Source organism: Megalobrama amblycephala, linkage group LG9 (assembly GCF_018812025.1).
Source record: "Megalobrama amblycephala isolate DHTTF-2021 linkage group LG9, ASM1881202v1, whole genome shotgun sequence".
NCBI classification, from domain to species: domain Eukaryota; kingdom Metazoa; phylum Chordata; class Actinopteri; order Cypriniformes; family Xenocyprididae; genus Megalobrama; species Megalobrama amblycephala.
Window position 1 is genome coordinate 2041045 of NC_063052.1, and position 19213 is coordinate 2060257.

The window sequence follows — 19213 nt, forward strand, 5'->3', positions numbered from 1 at the left end:
AAGCGTTTAAAAATATCTATTTTATGGTTATAGTCATATGGCATATCCAACCCTCTACGAACACACTGAAGCTCGAGTAGCCATTGGCTAGTAATTTTTTTTATTTTACTCGCCAAACTTTTTACATGCAATGCAAGAAAAATGCAAATAAAAAAAAAAATTACAAAAATATAATATAAAATTCGAACACTATTAAAGTCAAATCTGCAATAAAATAAGGTAAAATAATCAAAACTAAAAAGGAATAGCACAAATAAACACAATAGAAAAGATGGCAATTAAATAAACAGTGCTTTTCAGGTTTTTCAGGTAGATCTAACAGTTAGATGTAGATTAGGTACAGAAATTGAATAAGGTAATCAAATGTAAAATAGCACTGCATAATCTTCACTGTATAAATTAAACATAGATTAATCCTTAAAAGTTACAGGGTAATATCTTCCTTATTAAATTTACAATCTACAAGAGTGATTTTTTGCAGTGAGTCTGTTGTATGATTAACATTAAAAACACAGACAGCAGCAGGAATATTAGGCTGCTGTCACTTTAAGAGCTAATGCACTGATCCAATATACTGATACACACGCGTTTACTTTCTCAACTGTTTACATTCACTTAAGACATAACCAACTATTTTTACTAGGATACTCACCAAGACGGGCATTTTAACATCATTTTGTGTGAAATTGTCCGTTCAAGCGCAAGACATAAAAGAGAACTCAATTCAGTATCTTTTTTTCAGTTATCTTTTGTGTCTTCTTGTGTTTGAATGTTTAAATTAGCAAGGCTTAAAAACACGTGCAAATGATAAACTTTCATGACAATGCAGCACTGGTCCGATCGGGACAGTAAAAGTTCTGTCAACAAGCCCTGCATGTGCTCTCTCTTTCTCTCACTGTGAGTGCGCGTGTGAAAGAAAGCAACAGAGGGCACTCTCAGCCAAGCGACGGTGTGTAAAGTAAGCAGGCAATGAAATTATATCTGCAATAAACAAATTTTTTTACCTCAAAGTCAGTTACGGGTGACTGAAATCATACATTTACTAGCCAATGGCTAATAAAAGACATTGGCTAATAAATTGGCTAAATTTTTTTAGTCACCTCTCGTGAAATTTGGTTGTATATGCAACCGACTTACTCGCAATGTAGGGGGTTGACGGTATATTGTATTCTATATGGATCAGAGCTTTCGTTCCAACCAGCTGCAAAAGCGATATGTGACAAGCAACAGGGGATATTCTGGTTTTGGAATGATTTCTTTAAGTTAGAATATCATTGTGAATGATTTTAATAGCCATAATGACAGAGACAATGAATCATTTATCTCAGATGTTGAAAACTTAAAGGAAACAACAACGACAAATGTCTTCCCCATGACTAAGATTTATCAAAACAAAAAACTCATTGACTGATAATGTTAAAATGTTTAAAATTTATAATAATTTGATTATATACTCATCAATTTCATTGCAAGTGTGAGCCGCATGCTCTTCTGATTAGCGGTAATTTTGCGATTTTGTCATATGAGATTAATTTTGACCTTAATTAATCTCATATGACAAAATCGCAAAATTACCGAATCATGTAGCCTTGTCACGTCTGGTTTGTACAGACAAATTGCTTGTCACTGGAACCTTACCGCATCTGGTTAGGAAAAGTTGTAAATCTGAATCTATACTTAATTTTGTTGTTATCCATATGCAAACTCAAGCCTAAAAACAATAACACGTCCACGGATCATTGAGAATACGGGCCTAAACAGAGCCTAACATACCCAATTTTCAACATCAAAATCCTGAGTAATGCGAGAACTGTGAAAACACTTTATCAGTCCTCAAACCCTGACAGGTTCGGGCAAGTCAAAACACGGCACTACAGCCAGATATACAGCTCTTTGTGTTAAATACTTGTGTGACATTAAACAGTACCCAAAACCTAATCTTATCAAATGTCAGTATAGCATTCCAAAGACTACAATTCCAATTGAGATCCAGCTTGGTCAGTGGAAAACGGCTGTGAAAGAGCAGTTGGAGGAGTGTTTCTGGAAGATGTACAAAGCCCTAGACACATTAGATATAATAGGGTTGTCCAAACTCGGTCCTGGAGGGCCACTGTCCTGCAGAGTTTAGCTCCAACTTACCACAACACACCTGCCTGGAAGTTTCCTTTATGCCTAAAAACCTTGATTAGTTAGTTCAGGTGTTTAATTGGGGTTGGAGCTAAACTCTGCAGGACAGTGGCCCTCCAGGAGCAGGATTGGACAAGTGTTGGGGAAAAAAAACAGCTCCTCACAAAAGAACATTGGCATGGTTCACTTCAGAAATCCCCTCACACACTGTTATCCCCCACAGAGTTCCTCTCCGAACAACCCTTCCTTGACTGTGATGTACCGGAACTGGGAGATGACATCATAAAAAACACTACGTGTGATACCGAGAGATTACTGACATCACAACGGTGCATTAATGTTGAGTAACACTTCCTTTGTTATGTTGATAAAGATGTGGTTGATACACAGTGTTCCAAACAATCCTAGCAGGATGATCTTAGATAACAATTTCATCAACATTCTTGCCTCGCAGCTTTCAGTTTCACACATCCAACCATTGATACTTTTGTCTGGGGGGGCGAGAGTATTGGTTCTTTCAGGTTTCAGTGGGAAAGCGGGTTGATCCACAGACACCATTCCAACATTCATAGGTATCTGGATCTTCCAAGAAAGGAGAAACGTAATGGGGCCCTCTTGTCTTTATAGACCACAAACAGTGGCTCCTTTCATTGACAACAGTAGCAGGGCTTTTCAGCCCCTGTTATGAATTAGAGCATGGCTGAATAATAGAGGCAAATAATAAGACAATGGCAACGGAGTCTGGATCTGGGCACGTTGCCCACACATTCCAACAATTAGGACCATCACATCCATAACCACGTTATAAAAGTTTGTCTAGCCAAAGTCTAGTCCAACAGACAACTGAGTTTTTTCAGCCACTCTCATTATTTTTGAATATAGAGTGAATAAAGTGACAGACGTCTCAAAAGGAAAAGCAGAGACATGTAATGAATCATCCAGTTCCAATGGGTCTCAATGACAGCACTTTGACAGATAGTGTCTCCATCAGCTTGGCTGCAACAGATGTATAGTCCACACCTCCATTAGCACGAGCGGTGACAGAGTTATTTCTATTTGTGAAGGGTCGGTTGAAGCTTTGTCAGATATTTCCCCAGGCAAATTGAACAATTACTGTATATGAAAAGCCTTTATGGCTCCACTTTGAGTGATGATAAATCTATCCTGCTATTCTTCAAGGGAACTATTACAATAGAATGATAGACAGAAACACAGACAGACAGACATTTTAATACCATTTCCCCCATGCGATTAATAAACTGGTTTAAGTTTGTGCTGTAAAGTGAGTAGAAGAAACAAAATTCCACTTTGTCCAACTGACACAAATAAAAGAGCCCATCCCAATGAATCAGATCTCATGTTTGCTCTTGTCAAATGTGTAAATATGTCCTTGTGTTGTTTGGATACTATTTTCGGACAGCTGGCAAGTTAATGAAGACAGTATTTAACCTGAACTGATGTGAAGATTAAAAACAAACAAAACTTCAGAGAGCATAGAGAATGCAAGAGCAGAAAGCTCCCATCTGAAAGCCACATGCTGCATCCAGACTACAGAAACACATTTCTGAAACAGGATTTGTGCTTGATAATTTTAAGAATCCATGTAATTCTGGAGACCTAGAATCGTGAAAATCATAAACACTATCCATTAATGTGACAGCTGAAGTGCCAAAACGGTATTATAACTCATTTTACTGAAGCTGACTAAAAGTTAAGCTGATGAAACAAAACGCAATTCTCAAAAGTAGAGGAAAACGTTATTTTAAAATGACTTAGTTTGAGTAAATGAGTATCATACAATTTCATATGGCAGAATTTGATTTGACATGGGCTAACCAAAGTTAGCCATCCCTATTTTTCCCATCTAAAAATACACAACATCGTGTAACTATCCAACGAAACTATTCGCGTAAAATAGTTTTCATGCATACATTTCATACAACTCACCTTGCTTTTCACTTCCACGGCGTTCATGTTCAAGCTACGCAAAGATTGCGATTTATTATTAAAGCTCCGGTTCATTTCGCTCGCTTGAAACTTTTCAGCCCGTCCAGGATGATGGGCTCGATTTATAAGCCTGTCCCGTAATTGAACGTCCGATATTCACTTTCCAGATGCGGAAAAGTTAGTCCTCGGAGACTGTGTGACAGTTTTTCTTAACGTGAGGTCGCGTTGTGTCGGTCACTTCACAAAACTTCTGCAGAAAATTATGTGAAAGGCAAATCAGCGCCTCTCACTAGGGGGAGTGGGCTAAGTTTTCACATATGACATCATCGCTCCTTCTTTCAACGACTCCGACGAGTTTACTAGTCCTACTATGGTGAAGGCTGTGCTTATGAATATTAAATACGTAACGTGACGCTAGTCCGGTAGGGGTTACGATTGGCTGAAAAGCGAACGTTCGTAAATGGGCGGAAATTAGCTGGCGAAGCGAATGTTTAGTTCAACAACAAAAACTTTAAGGCGTGTTTATTTCTTATTAAAATTAGAACATTGTAAAATGGAAATTGCTCTTCATTCCAAGAAATGAATTGGTAGTTTTCTCCTCAGAAAGTGGGCGGTCTTTTCCTGTGAAGGCTGGCTTATGAATATTAATAGCATCACATGACTGGACGCTCCAGGAAGGTTACCAAGCAACTTTAGCACGACGTTGTTATTATTATTCATGAGCTATGCCTTAGCCATAGTAGGATTTGGAATATCTCCTGACTAACACATCACATATGAATGTGGATTACAACATTACATTCAGTAAAGTGACTATAAGCGCACTCTTTTTAGAAGGCGATGTTAGGCTAATATTACAGACATTCATACAGGACGTCTGGATGTTCAGCATTGCAGGGAAGCGGCTCTCAGGCGCCGATTCCCGACAGCTGCTCTGGCCAAGAATGTTATTTTAGTAACTTCTTCGGCAAACATACCACTGGCCAATAATAAAAAAGACATGTTTATGTTTATCCGTGATCTCAAAACTTCCTAAAACATCATGGGACTAGGAGTTCTCTATACTAGTAGGCCTACTCAAGATTGAAGATAACTATTAAAATTTGATTACTACCAAGATAAACATATTTAGTAGATATTTTGATTTGTACGTTTAAATATGGACACGAATACAGACACGCGGGAGTTCTAAAAGGGATTCGCAGAATTCTGTAAAAAAAAAAAAAATCATGATCATGGCAATATGTTTTTACATTACTTTAACTCATAAAAATATTTTTTTAATATAAATTATACGAGATTAAACTCGGTACGTGCAGTTACTAGTGATGTACTTACCGGTTGTTCTCACATTGACCAATAGATGTCACTGCTACACAATAGTAGAATCTGCCTTGCGTTTTTTTTGTTTTTTTTTAAATAGGCCTAAAGAAATAAAATGAGTAGTACTGTACACTTTCTGTTAAAAATCCTGAACTTTCCCATCCAGTCAGATCGGTCATGGCATCATGGAAACGTGTTAGCATTTTAGCACTTCTGATTCTGGTTCTTTTTTTTTTTTTTTTTTTTTTTTTTTTGCTTAAATGCCTGAAATAGGTAAGGTCTGTGATTAAAATTAAGTTGCTAAATATATTTTTATGTTTTATTTATATGTATTAAAACATTATTATTACAAGCATACTGTTGTGAATCATGCTAAGGTAAGGAGATCGCTTTGAACACTGGCTGGTTATGTACTTGCTCAAAAACTGATTTTGGATCATTTTTAACTAAAAAAAAAGTTACTGACAGCAGCTTTAAATAAAGACTGAAAGAGTTGTTTATGGAAACGTGGAAGTCATGCGACCATGCGGCCTACGTTTAGCTTTTACTTCTGGTCCAGTTATGACATTTTGATTACATATTACGAGATCAAAATAATTGTTCACAATAAGATCTATAACATGCATTTATAAAATAGACTTTAAAGCTGCAGACATAACTGCAGAATATGGAGATTAATTTAGTTCTCACTTTTACGGTTCTTGGTGTGAACGGGCCTTCGCAAAGTACACAAAATGCACCATAATAGTACAATAGTCCATGACTTGAGGATTCCACATTTAAATGTAACTCTATCGCCCCCTTGAGTACTACTGAGGTTTGTTACTGCCATTGTAACGCAAGAATTCATGTTTAAAAGAACCCCATACAATGCGTTGGTCAAACATTTGCATTTGCGCTTACATACTTGCGTAGTGAATACTTCTGCCCATCTGCTTTGTTGTTGCAGGGCCCCTTATAACCCCAGAGGGCGGTGTTAAAACCCAGGCCAAAACAGAGGCCCACATATACGTTTTATGTGTAACTCGAGCTGTAAGACAGAGATCAGAGTGAAATGCTCTGATTGCCATTGCTGATGTGGAGACTTTTGAACTGTTCCAGGGTCAGTCACGCTTGTCACATAGTAATGGTTATAAGAGCAGAGCTGATCTGGGATCTGCATCCCATTTGTGTTTTGACTGGTCTCAGAGTGATTAAACTAGATTAAGGGGCTTCAACCCCTGCAGTCATGCCTGTATACAGCCACTAATAGGCATTTGCTGAATTCTAAACGGCGACAGGAAGCTCGTCATTATAGGGATATCAGCGTTTAGGAGCTCGTCTTGAAGGCTGTGTCTCCATAATAGATTTTAGTGTCTACAAATCCATATGCCATTAGATTACTGGAATGTCAGTAGGCAATGTTTGAAATGAGGCTTCAGATTACAGCTTTAAGTGTTGAACAGCATACACAGAAGAACTAGAGCAATTTTGAGGTACTTATTTTTTACCCTGATGAACCATGAAATTGAAGCACTGTTTTAATCAAATATTAAATATTTATATTCTACTCCCGTAGTTTCAGAAACGTAAGAATTTGATACTTAACCTTTTTGCACCACTAGGGGGAGACAGATCCCATAAGATAAAGCACATTTCAGACAAAGAACACCACATAAGACCATGAGATGGGCTTTCTGGCATATTTTTAGAGACCTTTGAAAACCATCTACATAAGAATAAATGTGCAGTTTTTTTTTACAGTTACTACCCTGGTAAAAAAAAAAAAAATCCCTTTGTGCTTGGAAATATGTACTGGTTATATTCTGTTCTTTTACAACACTAATGTAAAAAATACTGTAGTGTTGTGGCTAAGAACAATCTAGTCATATTGCCAGATCGATTTGGTCAACAATATATTTTCAGCAGTCATTACTCAAGTTAGAAATCATTCTAATACACCGATTTGCAGTGCAAGAAACATTTCTTATTATTATAAATGTTAAAAAGTTGTGCTGCTTAATATTATGTGGGAAAACTTGAAACACTTTTTCAAGAACAGCATTTATTTGAATACAAATATTTTGTAAAAGCACAAATGGTTACTGTCGCTTTTGATTTAACGTGTAAGGCTATTAATTTCCCCAAAAGAACTTACCTCAAACTTTCAAAAACATTAAAGGTGCCCTAGAACTTTTTTTTAAAAAAAGATGTAAGATAAGTCTAAGGTGTCCCCTGAATGTGTCTGTGAAGTTTCAGCTCAAAATACACCATAGATTTTTTTTTAATTCATTTTTTTAACTGCCTATTTTGGGGCATAATTAGAAATGAGCCGATTCAGGGTGTGTGGCCCTTTAATTCTCGTGCTCCACGCCCCAAGAGCTCGCGCTTGCCTTAAACAGCAAACAAAGTTCACACAGCTAATATAACCCTCAAAATGGATCTTTACAAAGTGTTCGTCATGCAGCATGTCTAATCGCGTAAGTACAGTGTTTATTTTGATGTTTACATTTGATTCTGAGTGACTTTGAGGCTGTGCTCCGTGGCTAACGGCTAATGCTACACACTGTTGGAGAGATTTATAAAGAATTAAGTTGTATTTATGAATTATACAGACTGCAAGTGTTTAAAAATGAAAATAGCGACGGCTCTCTTGTCTCCGTGAATACAGTAATAAACGATGGTAACTTTAACCACATTTAACAGTACATTAGCAACATGCTAATGAAACATTTAGAAAGACAATTTACAAATATCACTAAAAATATCATGATATCATGGATCATGTCAGTTATTATTGCTCCATCTGCCATTTTTCGCTATTGTTCTTGCTTGCTTACCTAGTCTGTTGATTCACCTGTGCAGATCCAGACGTTACTGGCTGCCCTTGTCTAATGCCTTTCATAATGTTGGGAACATGGGCTGGCATATGCAAATATTGGGGGCGTACACCCCGACTGTTACGTAACAGTCGGTGTTATGTTGAGATTCGCCTGTTCTTCGGAGGTCTTTTAAACAAATGAGATTTATATAAGAAGGAGGAAACAATGGAGTTTGAGACTGACTGTATGTCATTTCCATGTACTGAACTCTTGTTATTTAACTATGCCAAGGTAAATTCAATTTTTGAATCAAGGGCACCTTTAAATCATTTTAATTATTCCAAACCAGAAGTTTGTATCTGTATCATAAGAAAAAGACCCCAGGAATCTCACATCTGTGTTCCCTGAAATTTAGGAAGAAGGATCCCAACATCACAAACTATCAGATTTGCGAAGATAATGAACTTAAAAATTCTAAGAAAAATCTCTCGAGACTAAATTTTGAGCTGTGCGAATCAAATGAAATTTACAGGCCTAGCTCTGTAGACAACAACTCAGGTCTTTTTTATTTCTACAAAGAAATTTAAAAGACAAACATCTGAAATTTGCTGAAATCAATGAAACTCTATTATGTCTCCTGATCTAGAAGAGCATCTTAGAGCAATAACATTTTCCTCTGACTTGGTGCCTCTGACGCTAATATAGACCAAAACAATCCTTGACAGGAACGGGACATGCGCCATGAGCGATGTTTAGTATTCACTTTATTCAAAATTAGATTCCTCTACAATATTACTCCACGTGCAGGTATCTAGGGCATAGAGCCCAGATTACAGTATGCAGACCACAATATTTGCATGTAATAAATCATATTTTGATAACCGGTCATGTCAGATGATTCAGTTTGAATTTGCTGATGTGTCGAGTTGAGTTTTTTATTGTTTGTGTTGATGCATGCTCATATGTTTTCTCATTCATTCAGCTGCACAAGTTGATAGATTACACTCTACGATTTAAAGTCACCCTGAAATCAAAATGAACCATTTTTATTATTCTAGGTGTGGAATATTGCAGTATTTTTTATAATTGATTTAGCTGTGCACTTTATTATTTTTTTTTCCAAATCTATGTACATTCTTATCTTTAATCTTTTAATCTTTTTTCATCTTTTTGAAAGTTGTGAAAACACTTGTTGTTGAGTTTTTCTTTTGCTATTTGAGCAAATGGAAACCCAAAAAAAATATATATTGAATGTATTCTCTCATTAACCACTATGGAATTTTACCCAACTATGACGACTTCCGCTTCTGAGAAACCCGAAAATGTGAAAATCAATCGACGATTCAATCAATTCCCGATAGACCAAACCAAGTCCCGCCCTACATTTTCTCTTGATCGAGAAGTCGTTTCACAATAGGGAAGAAAACACTTCTTCTCAACTCAATCTCAACTTCCGTTTCATGCCGACTTTAAAGTCCCCCTGAAATCAAAATGTAAGTTTTTTAGCTTTTAGTATGAATATGTTAGCCTTAATAGTATGAATAAGCTGGTGTGTTCCAAAACAATGACACAATTCGCATTTAGGAGATATAAGCATTCAAATCTTACGGTCTCTCACTTCCACTAAAATGGATCACGGATTTTCATGACATCACATCGCACTTCAGTTTCTCATCAAATCTTCGGTCCAGTCAAATGCTCTCTAGAATCTGAAATCCCGCCTCCTCCTACACTCTTAAGCCTCGGCTGAAATCAGTCATTTGCTCACACATTTACTAGTTTCTACATGGTGAATAGCATATAGTGCACTATATAGAGAATAGAGAACGATTCAGACAGTGTAAATATGCTTTCCTTTGACGCAAATGAAGTCCGTTTTCGCGTTAGTGTCACATGAACCGCCGCAACGCGAGCAGTCTGCTCCGGTCCAGAGACACGAGAGCACAGAGTGGATCATATCCGCGAGTCAGCACAGACAACAAAAGGTATCGGACTCATTTGAATTCTGCATAGAATGCTGTATATAAAGGACATTATGAGGAGAGATTAGAAGGAGACGAAACGCTATTGGCTATTTAAAAAAAAGTGGCGGGGCTGTTTGATATATCGCTCTGTCTTCCTGTTTCAGTTGAAATTACGTCAGCACATTGAATAATGCTGCGCGTTCCAACACTCTTCAGTGGGCCTTTAAATGAACTTGTGGCCAGCTGCCCTTGAGCTGCACACATGAATGCGTATCCAAAGGAGAAGAATGAAAGGTCCTCTGTGAGAAATTCCTGTCAGAAGGTTCATGGAGAGTAGACGCTTTTCCATTTTTCAGAAGTAAATATCCCCTCAAACTCACACAGACATTCCTGAATGTCAGCACAAAGAAAAAGCATAAAGGGGTTAGTGGGAGAGAACGATTACAATCGAAAGAGAGGAAGGGAAAAAATACTTCCCCAAAATCAAGTATTTTTTTCTTTGAAAACCTGATTAAAACCTTGAGAGTGTGTTTAAAACATATGGATGATCTCAGCGTCTTCAGACAGGAGGAGGTAAGCACAGCTATACTCTTACACAGGCCGCTGTGATTAGGACCACATTTCAGCTGATGCTCCACTGACTTTACTTCTTCACCACGGAGCTCGTGGTCTGTCTTGATGTAGGGATGAAACAGAAGCGGTGATGGCGTGAGAAGACTTTTGAATGGGAGCTCCTTGTTTTTGGCACAACCACCATCCAATCCCTTGCGAAGAGCGTTCTCTGTCTCAACACGTAAGAACAAATGGAGCATTGGCTGTATTTGCTTAGTCAAAAAGGCCAGCTTTATATAATCGAATGGCAAAGTTAAGAGTATGTACCTTCTTGGTGACATTCATATCCTTCATAAAACATGTTCTGACTGAAATAAATGTTTCTTGAGCAGCAAATCAGCATCGGTCCGACGGCAATGTCCGTGGCCAAAAATAGTCGCGGTAGGACAGCATAAATCGGTAAAAAGATGTAACACAGAACATTTCCTAAAAGTGCATTCAGATACGTTTCATAACTTTCATCTTGGAACTATTTTTCAACCATGACGGGATGGGACGTGTCGGAGGGATGTCTTTTCAACGGTCATTAAACGTCCAAAATGTTTGCTGCAATATTATGATTTCTGAAGGATCATGTGACACTGAAGACTGGAGTAATGATGCTGAAAATTTAGCTTTGCCACCACAGGAATAAATTACGTTTTAAAATATATTCAAAAAGAAAAAATGTTTTTAATGTATTTTAGATCAAATGAATGCAACCTTGGTGAGCATCAAGCATTTATTATGATTTCCTATAGGGGAAATCTACAGAAATCTACACTTCTGTTCAAAACTTTGGTTCTTTTTAAGACATTGCAAGTTAATTTATGTGTCAAAGTTTAACACTTAGGGCTAGGTGTCTGTTTGCACAGTAATAATTGTGATGTTTGCCTTAGCAACATGTTTTGTCTGTATAGTACCTTTCCCAAGCTCAAGGTCATTATTTATGAATATTTTCCCCATTGTACATATTGCCTACAAACAAACAGCATGCATATGTTTTCTTGAAGAACAGTTACGATATGCACACGCTTAAGCAAGATAAGTGCCCAATATGTCTAGAAGCTGCGCCTAGCTTGCCGTTGTCAGGGTTCGTTCCCGTGCCTGAAGCCTAGTGGTGTCAAAACACTCTCCACTTTTTCCAGAAGAATGAAAACACAAGCCATCTGGAGCAGGGGTCAAAGGGTAATTTCAGGCATGGTAATGAGGATGCTTGTTGCTGGAGGATGTGTGGAACACACAGCAGTGGGTCTGTCTGCCACTGGAGTGAGCATTAAACTAACAGCACTACACAATCTCAAATATGCCTTCCTCTTTCTCTCGCAGTATCCTTCACATTCCTCTCTGTACTTGTATTTCACTAAAGGCATGATTGGTACAAAGAGAGCTGTTCTAAAAGGTTGGCAGCAACATTGCACTGCCTCAGACACTTTCTTTTGGGCAAATTCTGCAGCATTACATGTATGCTGCATAGAGAAAGCATATAGTGCGACAATTCCGCCAAGAGTAGAGAGAAACGATACACTTTACAGTGTGGTTCAGATTTTTTTTACGTTATGCATTAGATATCAAGAACTAACAATGAACAACATTTTTCTTGTACAGCATTTATTAATCTAGGTTAATGTTCATTTATAAATATGATGTACATGAAATGTTAAAACTGAAAATAAAATTAATCAAGATTATTAGATACTGTAAATTCATTGTTCATTTTTAGCTATAGCACTTTAGCATACTTATTACAGAAATAATATACTTTAAAGAATATAATTAAGTGCATGATCGTAATGTTTTCAGACACTTAAATGCATGTTTATTGCAATTGAATGAAAATGTATTATAGTTTAAATTTATAATAAATGCATTTAGTTGAACTATAGAGTGCTTCTTTGACCAATTTAATACAACCTGAATTCCGGAAATGTTGGGACGTTTTTTTAAATTTGAATAAAATGAAAACTAAAAGACTTTCAAATCACATGAGCCAATATTTTATTCACAATAGAACATAGATAACATAACAAATGTTTAAACTGAGAAATTTTACACTTTTATCCACTAAATGAGCTTATTTCAAATTTGATGCCTGCTGCAGGTCTCAAAAAAGTTGGCATTGGAGCAACAAATGGCTGAAAAAGCAAGAAATTTTAAAAAGATTCAGCTGGGAGAACATCTAGCAACTAAGTTAATTGATATCAGGTCTGTAAAATGATTAGCTATAAAAGGGATGTCTTAGAGACGCAGAGTCTCTCAGAAGTAAAGATTGGCAAAGGCTCTCCAATCTGTGAAAGAGTGGGTAAAAAGATTGTGGAATACTTTAAAAATAATGTTCCTCAACGTCACATTTCAAAGGTTTTGCAAATCTCATCATCTACAGTGCATAACATCATCAAAAGATTCAGAGAAGCTGGAGAAATTTCTGTGCATAAGGGACAAGGCCGAAGACCTTTATTAGATGCCTGTGGTCTTCGGGCCCTCAGACGACACTGCATCACTTATCGGCATGATTGTGTCAATGACATTACTAAATGGGCCCAGGAATACTTCCAGAAACCACTGTCGGTAAACACAATCCGCTGTGCCATCTGCAGATGCCAACTAAAGCTCTATCATGCAAAAAGGAAGCCATATGTGAACATGTCATGTCCTGTGGGCCAAGGCTCATTTAAAATGGACTGTTTCAAAGTGGAAAAGTCAATTTCAGGGCAAGTCTTGTGTATTTCAGCAGGACAATGCAAATACTGCAGGTATTACAACAGCATGGCTTCGTCATAGAAGAGTCCGGGTGCTGAACTGGCCTGCCTGCAGTCCAGATCTTTCACCTATAGAGAACATTTGGTGCATCATTAAATGAAAAATACGTCAAAGACGACCACAAACTCTTCAGCAGCTGGAAACCTATATCAGGCAAGAATGGGATCAAATTCCAACACCAAAACTCCAGAAACTCATAACCTCGATGCCCAGACGTCTTCAAACTGTTTTGAAAAGAAGAGGAGATGCTACACCACGTCTCAACTATTTTGAAACCTGTAGCAGGCATCAAATTTGAAATGAGCTCATTTTGTGCATAAAATTGTAAAATTTCTCAGTTTAAACATTTATGTTATCTATGTTCTATTGTGAATAAAATATTGGCTCATGTGAAAGTCTTTTCATTTTATTCTAATTAAAAAAAAAAATGTCCCAAAATTTCCAGAATTCAGATTGTAATTAAGTACATCATTAAAACTGGACTATTTTGCCAAGTTTGTCTGTGCATGATATTTTTTATGCTTATTAGCTCAGCAACTAACATCAAACTCTATTAGAATCATTTGTGATTATTCCAAATCAGTCACATATGAGTTTTTATTTCAGTAAAAAAATCTATTCCAACCTGCATTACTATCATGACCACAACAGCTCAATGTTGCTGGAGCGCATACAGTAACAGGCCTCAGCTCTGACATTATATGAGTTTATTGACCAAGCCCATTGATACTATGAGTCAGTCAGTGACATGAACCTGAAAACCTCAATGATTTACATTTCCTAGTCTGCCAATAACCACACAAAACAAATGTGTTATCAACCTGAAATCAAATACAATAACAAAAGCACATTCATTCAAATTCAAAATGACTCTACCCTGTTCATTTTAAATAGTCACTCATTTCTGAAACTCAAAGGAGGTTATTTTTTCCTCAGTGTAGTCTAATTCACTGTAGAGGACCATTTCCTCTTGTTTGATACTCCGGGGGCCTGTGACATGGTTAGGAAGCAGGGTTAATTGGCTCTCTCTTTGCCCTCCTGTAAATTACAAACATACCTCTCTCTTTTTCTTTTTTTTACTCTCTCTCTACCTCTCTGACTTTCTCTCCCACTCTCTTTCTCTCCGAGGAGCTCCGTCTGGCTCATCTAGATTATCTTCTGCTCAGTGCGGCCTGCTTTCATTATCATCACGACAACCTCGTCAGTCTCCAGACGCCCTCATGCAGGCCGAGCTGGCGCTGTTTGTGAGCGCAGCTTACTGTTCAGAGAGAGAACATCAAAGCTCTTGCAGGAAATGTGTGCTGTACTGCGAGCCAGTCTGGGTCAATATGGCAGATGAGAAGCGGCAAACATCTCAAGGGGTGAATGATACAAACAAGCAGCCACACTAAGCCTGGAAGTCCTTTTCAGATGGCAACAGCAAGGAAAGAAGTGTTAAAGAGGATGGACAGGTAATAACATGCTTTACATGTTTTCTCTCAAATGTTACTAAAAACATAACAGATGTATGTAGAGGACCATTCTACAACTGCTGAAGCAGTTTCGAACACCAGTTTGTGTCACAGGAAACAAAGCTGCAATCCGTAAATTTTGCCTCTTTGTCGCCATCTCTATTTGAAACCTGCAATTGCATTTATTTGCGGAATTATCATCTTTACGTGGGTTGTGCATCGGCACGGCTTTTCAGCACGGATGAATCTAATGTTTGCTGTCAGTCACCACATTGATGTGGATACTGTACTTCGGAAGCTCGAAGCTAGATGCTTTTAGTTTGTTATCATCTTCCTCCTGTTTTCATTTTGTCATGGTGATTCATCGTTTCATTGATTAGTTTACACCTTTTACATATTGAGTTCTATCTTGTGTATATAATGCCTTCAGTTCTCTCAGTTCATTGTTTTGTGTTGATTGTGTTTAGTGCAGTTTTGTTTTATTTTCAAGTTGGAAGTCATTTATTTATTTTGTTTTAATAAAGTTAAGGTGCATATATGATCAACTACGCTTTCCGCATCATCATCTTCATCTTAACGTTACAAAACACAAGACCAAAAAGGATTTTAAAATGGATCAAGCAGCTGACTTTATTGCCCATTCCTGTGAAGAGCTCCCTATTTTGGAATACACCATTCACTTTTGCCAGTTTTCCCAGTGCTCTAATTTTGATTATGAGACTATTAAATCTATATAATGGGAGCTAATTCTTACAGACCAATAGACTTAACAGACTTCAAGGAGGGAACATGGAGAGAGGCCATTCTCTGGTGTCTGGAGTGTGCATTCCCCATGTTAATATCGTCATTCACTGACACCACAGATCCAGGAAACACATCCAACATGGATAAAGAACCTCAGCCCACTGCAGACCATGAGACCCAGCAAATTCCAGTGACGGACCCTGTGCCTGAGCTAATGCCTGCAACAGAGCCATAGCCTGCAGCCTCGTCCATCCCAGAAAACAGTCTGACCAGGTGTGACCTGGTTTATACATCTGTGCCTGTGGGAGTTTTAGTGGAACTGGATGATGAAGAGTGGATGATTGACTGGGATTTGGCAGAGCCACTTGAACCCATGAACCTCTTCCTCCTCTGGTGGTCCAGTCCAATTTCCAGTTTTCTTCTTCATTGTCTCTGGTGCTGCCTAGCTCCGAATCTTCTTCATCGCCACTGGTACCACCCAGTGCCAAGTCTTCTTTGTCATCACTGGTCCTGACCAGTTCCAAGTCTTCCTTGTCACTGCTGGTCCTGCCCAGCTACAAGTTTTCATTGTCACTGATGGTTTTGCACAGCGCCAAGTCTCCATCGTCCCTGAAGGTCCCGCCCAGCCATCAATTCCCTTCTTTTCCAAGTATGCCACCCAGTTATTTGGTGTGGGTTATGCTGGTCCTGTATGGCTCCTCGGCTCCTCCTCCTCCGCCGGCTCAGCCCAGTGATGTTAAAATGTCTCGAGCCTTGGTCTTCAGCTCCACCATGGTGTAAGGATCCTCTGGTTCTGCCTCGGATCTCCGAGCTCCAGGCTCCACCTGGGACCATCATCCTTCCGGTTCCACCAGGCTCCCTCGTACCTCCGACTCCCCATTGGTCAGTTTTCGCTCTATCTTTACCATGGACTTCCGCCCCTCCGGCTCTGTCGGCTCCTCCTTTCCACTGGCTCCGCCTCAGTCCGCACTCGTGCTGGCTCCACCTTGGCCCCACATCACCATGGCTCCGCTTTGGTCCCAAGATCTTTCTGTGTGACCTTGTTTCTCGATCCATCAGACTCCGCCTAGAACTTCACCAATTACGCCATCACTTCTGTCGGCTGAGCTCAGGACTCCACAATGGCTCCTCCCTCCATCGGTTCCATGTGGGTCACCATCATCCTGGCTGGTTTCTGGTGGTCTCCTGTTCCTTCTGCTCTGCTCTGGTGGTCTCCTGCTCTGTCTGCTCTGCCCTGGTGGTCTCCTGCTCAGTCTGCTCCACCCTGGTAGTCTCTTTTGTCACCAGTATTTGTTGTTTGTTGTCTTTGCATCAGATTTCTTTTTTTGTTGAAAGAAGTCTCTTATGCTCACCAAGGCAGCATTTATTTGATCAAAAACACAGTAAAAACAGTAATATTGTGAAATGTATATTTTGTATTTTTTATATATATTTTGAAAATGTAATTTAAAATAAAATATTAAAAGTTTAAAAGAAAATTAAAAGATTTCTGTCATATAAATTCTGTTACTATAACCTTCTATTCATCAAAGAATCCTGAAAAAAAGATTCAAAAATTTTAAGCAGAAAAAAAAAAATGTTTTAAACATTGATAATAATAAGAACCTTTATTAATAACTGAGCACCAATAATAATTGGTAATAACAACCGAGCACCAAATTAGTATATTGGAATGATTTCTGAAAGATCATGTGACACTGAAGACTGGAGAAATGGCTGCTAAATATTCAGCTTTCCCATTACAGGAATAAATTACATTTTAAAATATATTCAAAAAGAAAACTGTATTAATATTGCACAATCAAATAAATACAGCCTTGGTGAAACTTGTTTCAGAAAAATCGTAATTGTTCCAAAGTTTTGATCGATACAATATTTTTTTGATACCAAAATGACTATTGTGATATAAATTTTTGGTTACATGGCCCACTCCTGCTGCCTTTGCCTTCATCAATACTCACACTGGCTGTCAATACTTGAATTTGCAGTTCTGCCCTTTTCCCATCAATACCCAGTTATTACCAGCATGAATCCCCAACACCCTTCTGAAATCAATAATCAATACCCGATATCCGCAATTCCCAGTAAACTACCGTTGTGCAAACCTTAATTCCTAATATTGCAAGAGAGAAAGAGAGAGATACATGGACTCCTGCTGTACCTTTACCTGCTGGTGTCATTGTTGGACAGTGTTACTTTAGAAAAAGAGTTATTTACACACTTTTTAATGTCATATTTTCGTAATATTTGCGTTGTTTTGTTTTTGTAATATGGATTATTTTCTCATCCAATTTTCTGAGGAGGCACTGCCTCCCTTGCCTCCTCAGAGGAAAAGCCCCTGCCCATAACGTAGGGTATACCTGAATCACACGCATGAACACACATCTCCAGTAATCAGTCCCCTAAAGCAGCCCAGATTCTACCAGTAGATTTATAGGACTAATAAAGATGTGAAGGAGGGAGCTCTCAGTGGGGCAGACCTGCTGTCAGACAGGTAAGCAGCAGAGACTCATGGCAGGACAAGGGCGCGGCTGGCACACGCATTATTACTCACCCCATGGATCCAGCAGGACTGATCGTGAAAGTCGATCGAAGGACAGGAAGTGACCTGCCCACCACCCCACCTCTTTTTTGAAGGGGAGCTGCATGGATGGAGTCCCACATGGGTTAGAGCTATTTTTGCTCTGCTGTGTCTGAGAATTATTGATTGTTCAAAAAAAAGTGTGTGCACAGTAAACTGAGGTCTCTCCAACTGCAAAGCCTTTAGAGACTGGTTGCAGTTAACATTTTTGAGTTCAATTATATTCAGGAAATTTGATTTCATAATAGTGATGACAGTCCTATTGTCAGCAAGAAGTTGCAGCAAGGGTGAAACAAAGGCTGGATCTAGTTGCAAGCAGTAGATATTTAATGAAAAAAGGCTGAAAAAACACTTTTCAAATCCGAATACAAAACATGGCAAACAGATCAACCACTAAATAAAGACAAGTTCGAAACTTGGACAAATGTGACATTACCCCCACCCCCCTTCAAAAAGACGTGTCCATATAGGGCTATCACGATAACTGCAATATTGTAATACCGCAATACTGACAGGCCAACCACAGAGGAATGCAAACAACCGCAATTTTCACGTGTTTTCTTTTTTGTCATGAGGCTATGCCCTTCTTGTTTTACACTTCATGCATGTGTATTGAATGGTAAATAAGTTAATAATGATAACAAGAGTGAAGAATGTCCTTTTTTTTTTTTTTTTTGGCCATCTGGCTCTTTTTACTCGAGACTTGTACAACTGTGATTTGCACTAAACAATCCTAAACAGACAGAGAGTGAGAGAGAGATTAACTGAACAAGTGCGATTACTTGCATCTGTCCTTCTTCAGGTCAAGTCATATATTCCTAGGAAAAAAAAAAGTTTGCAATGTCCAAAGAGGAAAGTGAAATCTTTGTCATAGCATCCTGTCAACATTTAAAGGTGCCCAAGAACGTTCTTTCACAAGATGTA

The 19213-nt window shown here is 38.4% G+C and overlaps 1 protein-coding gene across 6 annotated transcripts in view; it reads right to left on the minus strand.

Moving 5' to 3' along the window:
• Positions 1-19213, minus strand: part of pard6gb (par-6 family cell polarity regulator gamma b) — a 182695-nt gene that overhangs the window by 42873 nt on the left and 120609 nt on the right. Inside the window, exon 1 of one of the 6 annotated variants that reach the window (XM_048201151.1) lies at positions 5413-5556. The exons of 4 other annotated variants lie outside the window; for them this stretch is intronic. Coding sequence is in view for 1 of the 2 variants with exons in the window: in XM_048201146.1 (XP_048057103.1) it covers positions 4075-4149 (75 nt within the window). In the remaining variant the exon portion in view is untranslated. Of the gene's footprint in view, positions 1-4074; positions 4452-5412; positions 5557-19213 lie in introns of those variants that run through there. One more of the 6 variants, XM_048201146.1, reaches the window with a different exon arrangement.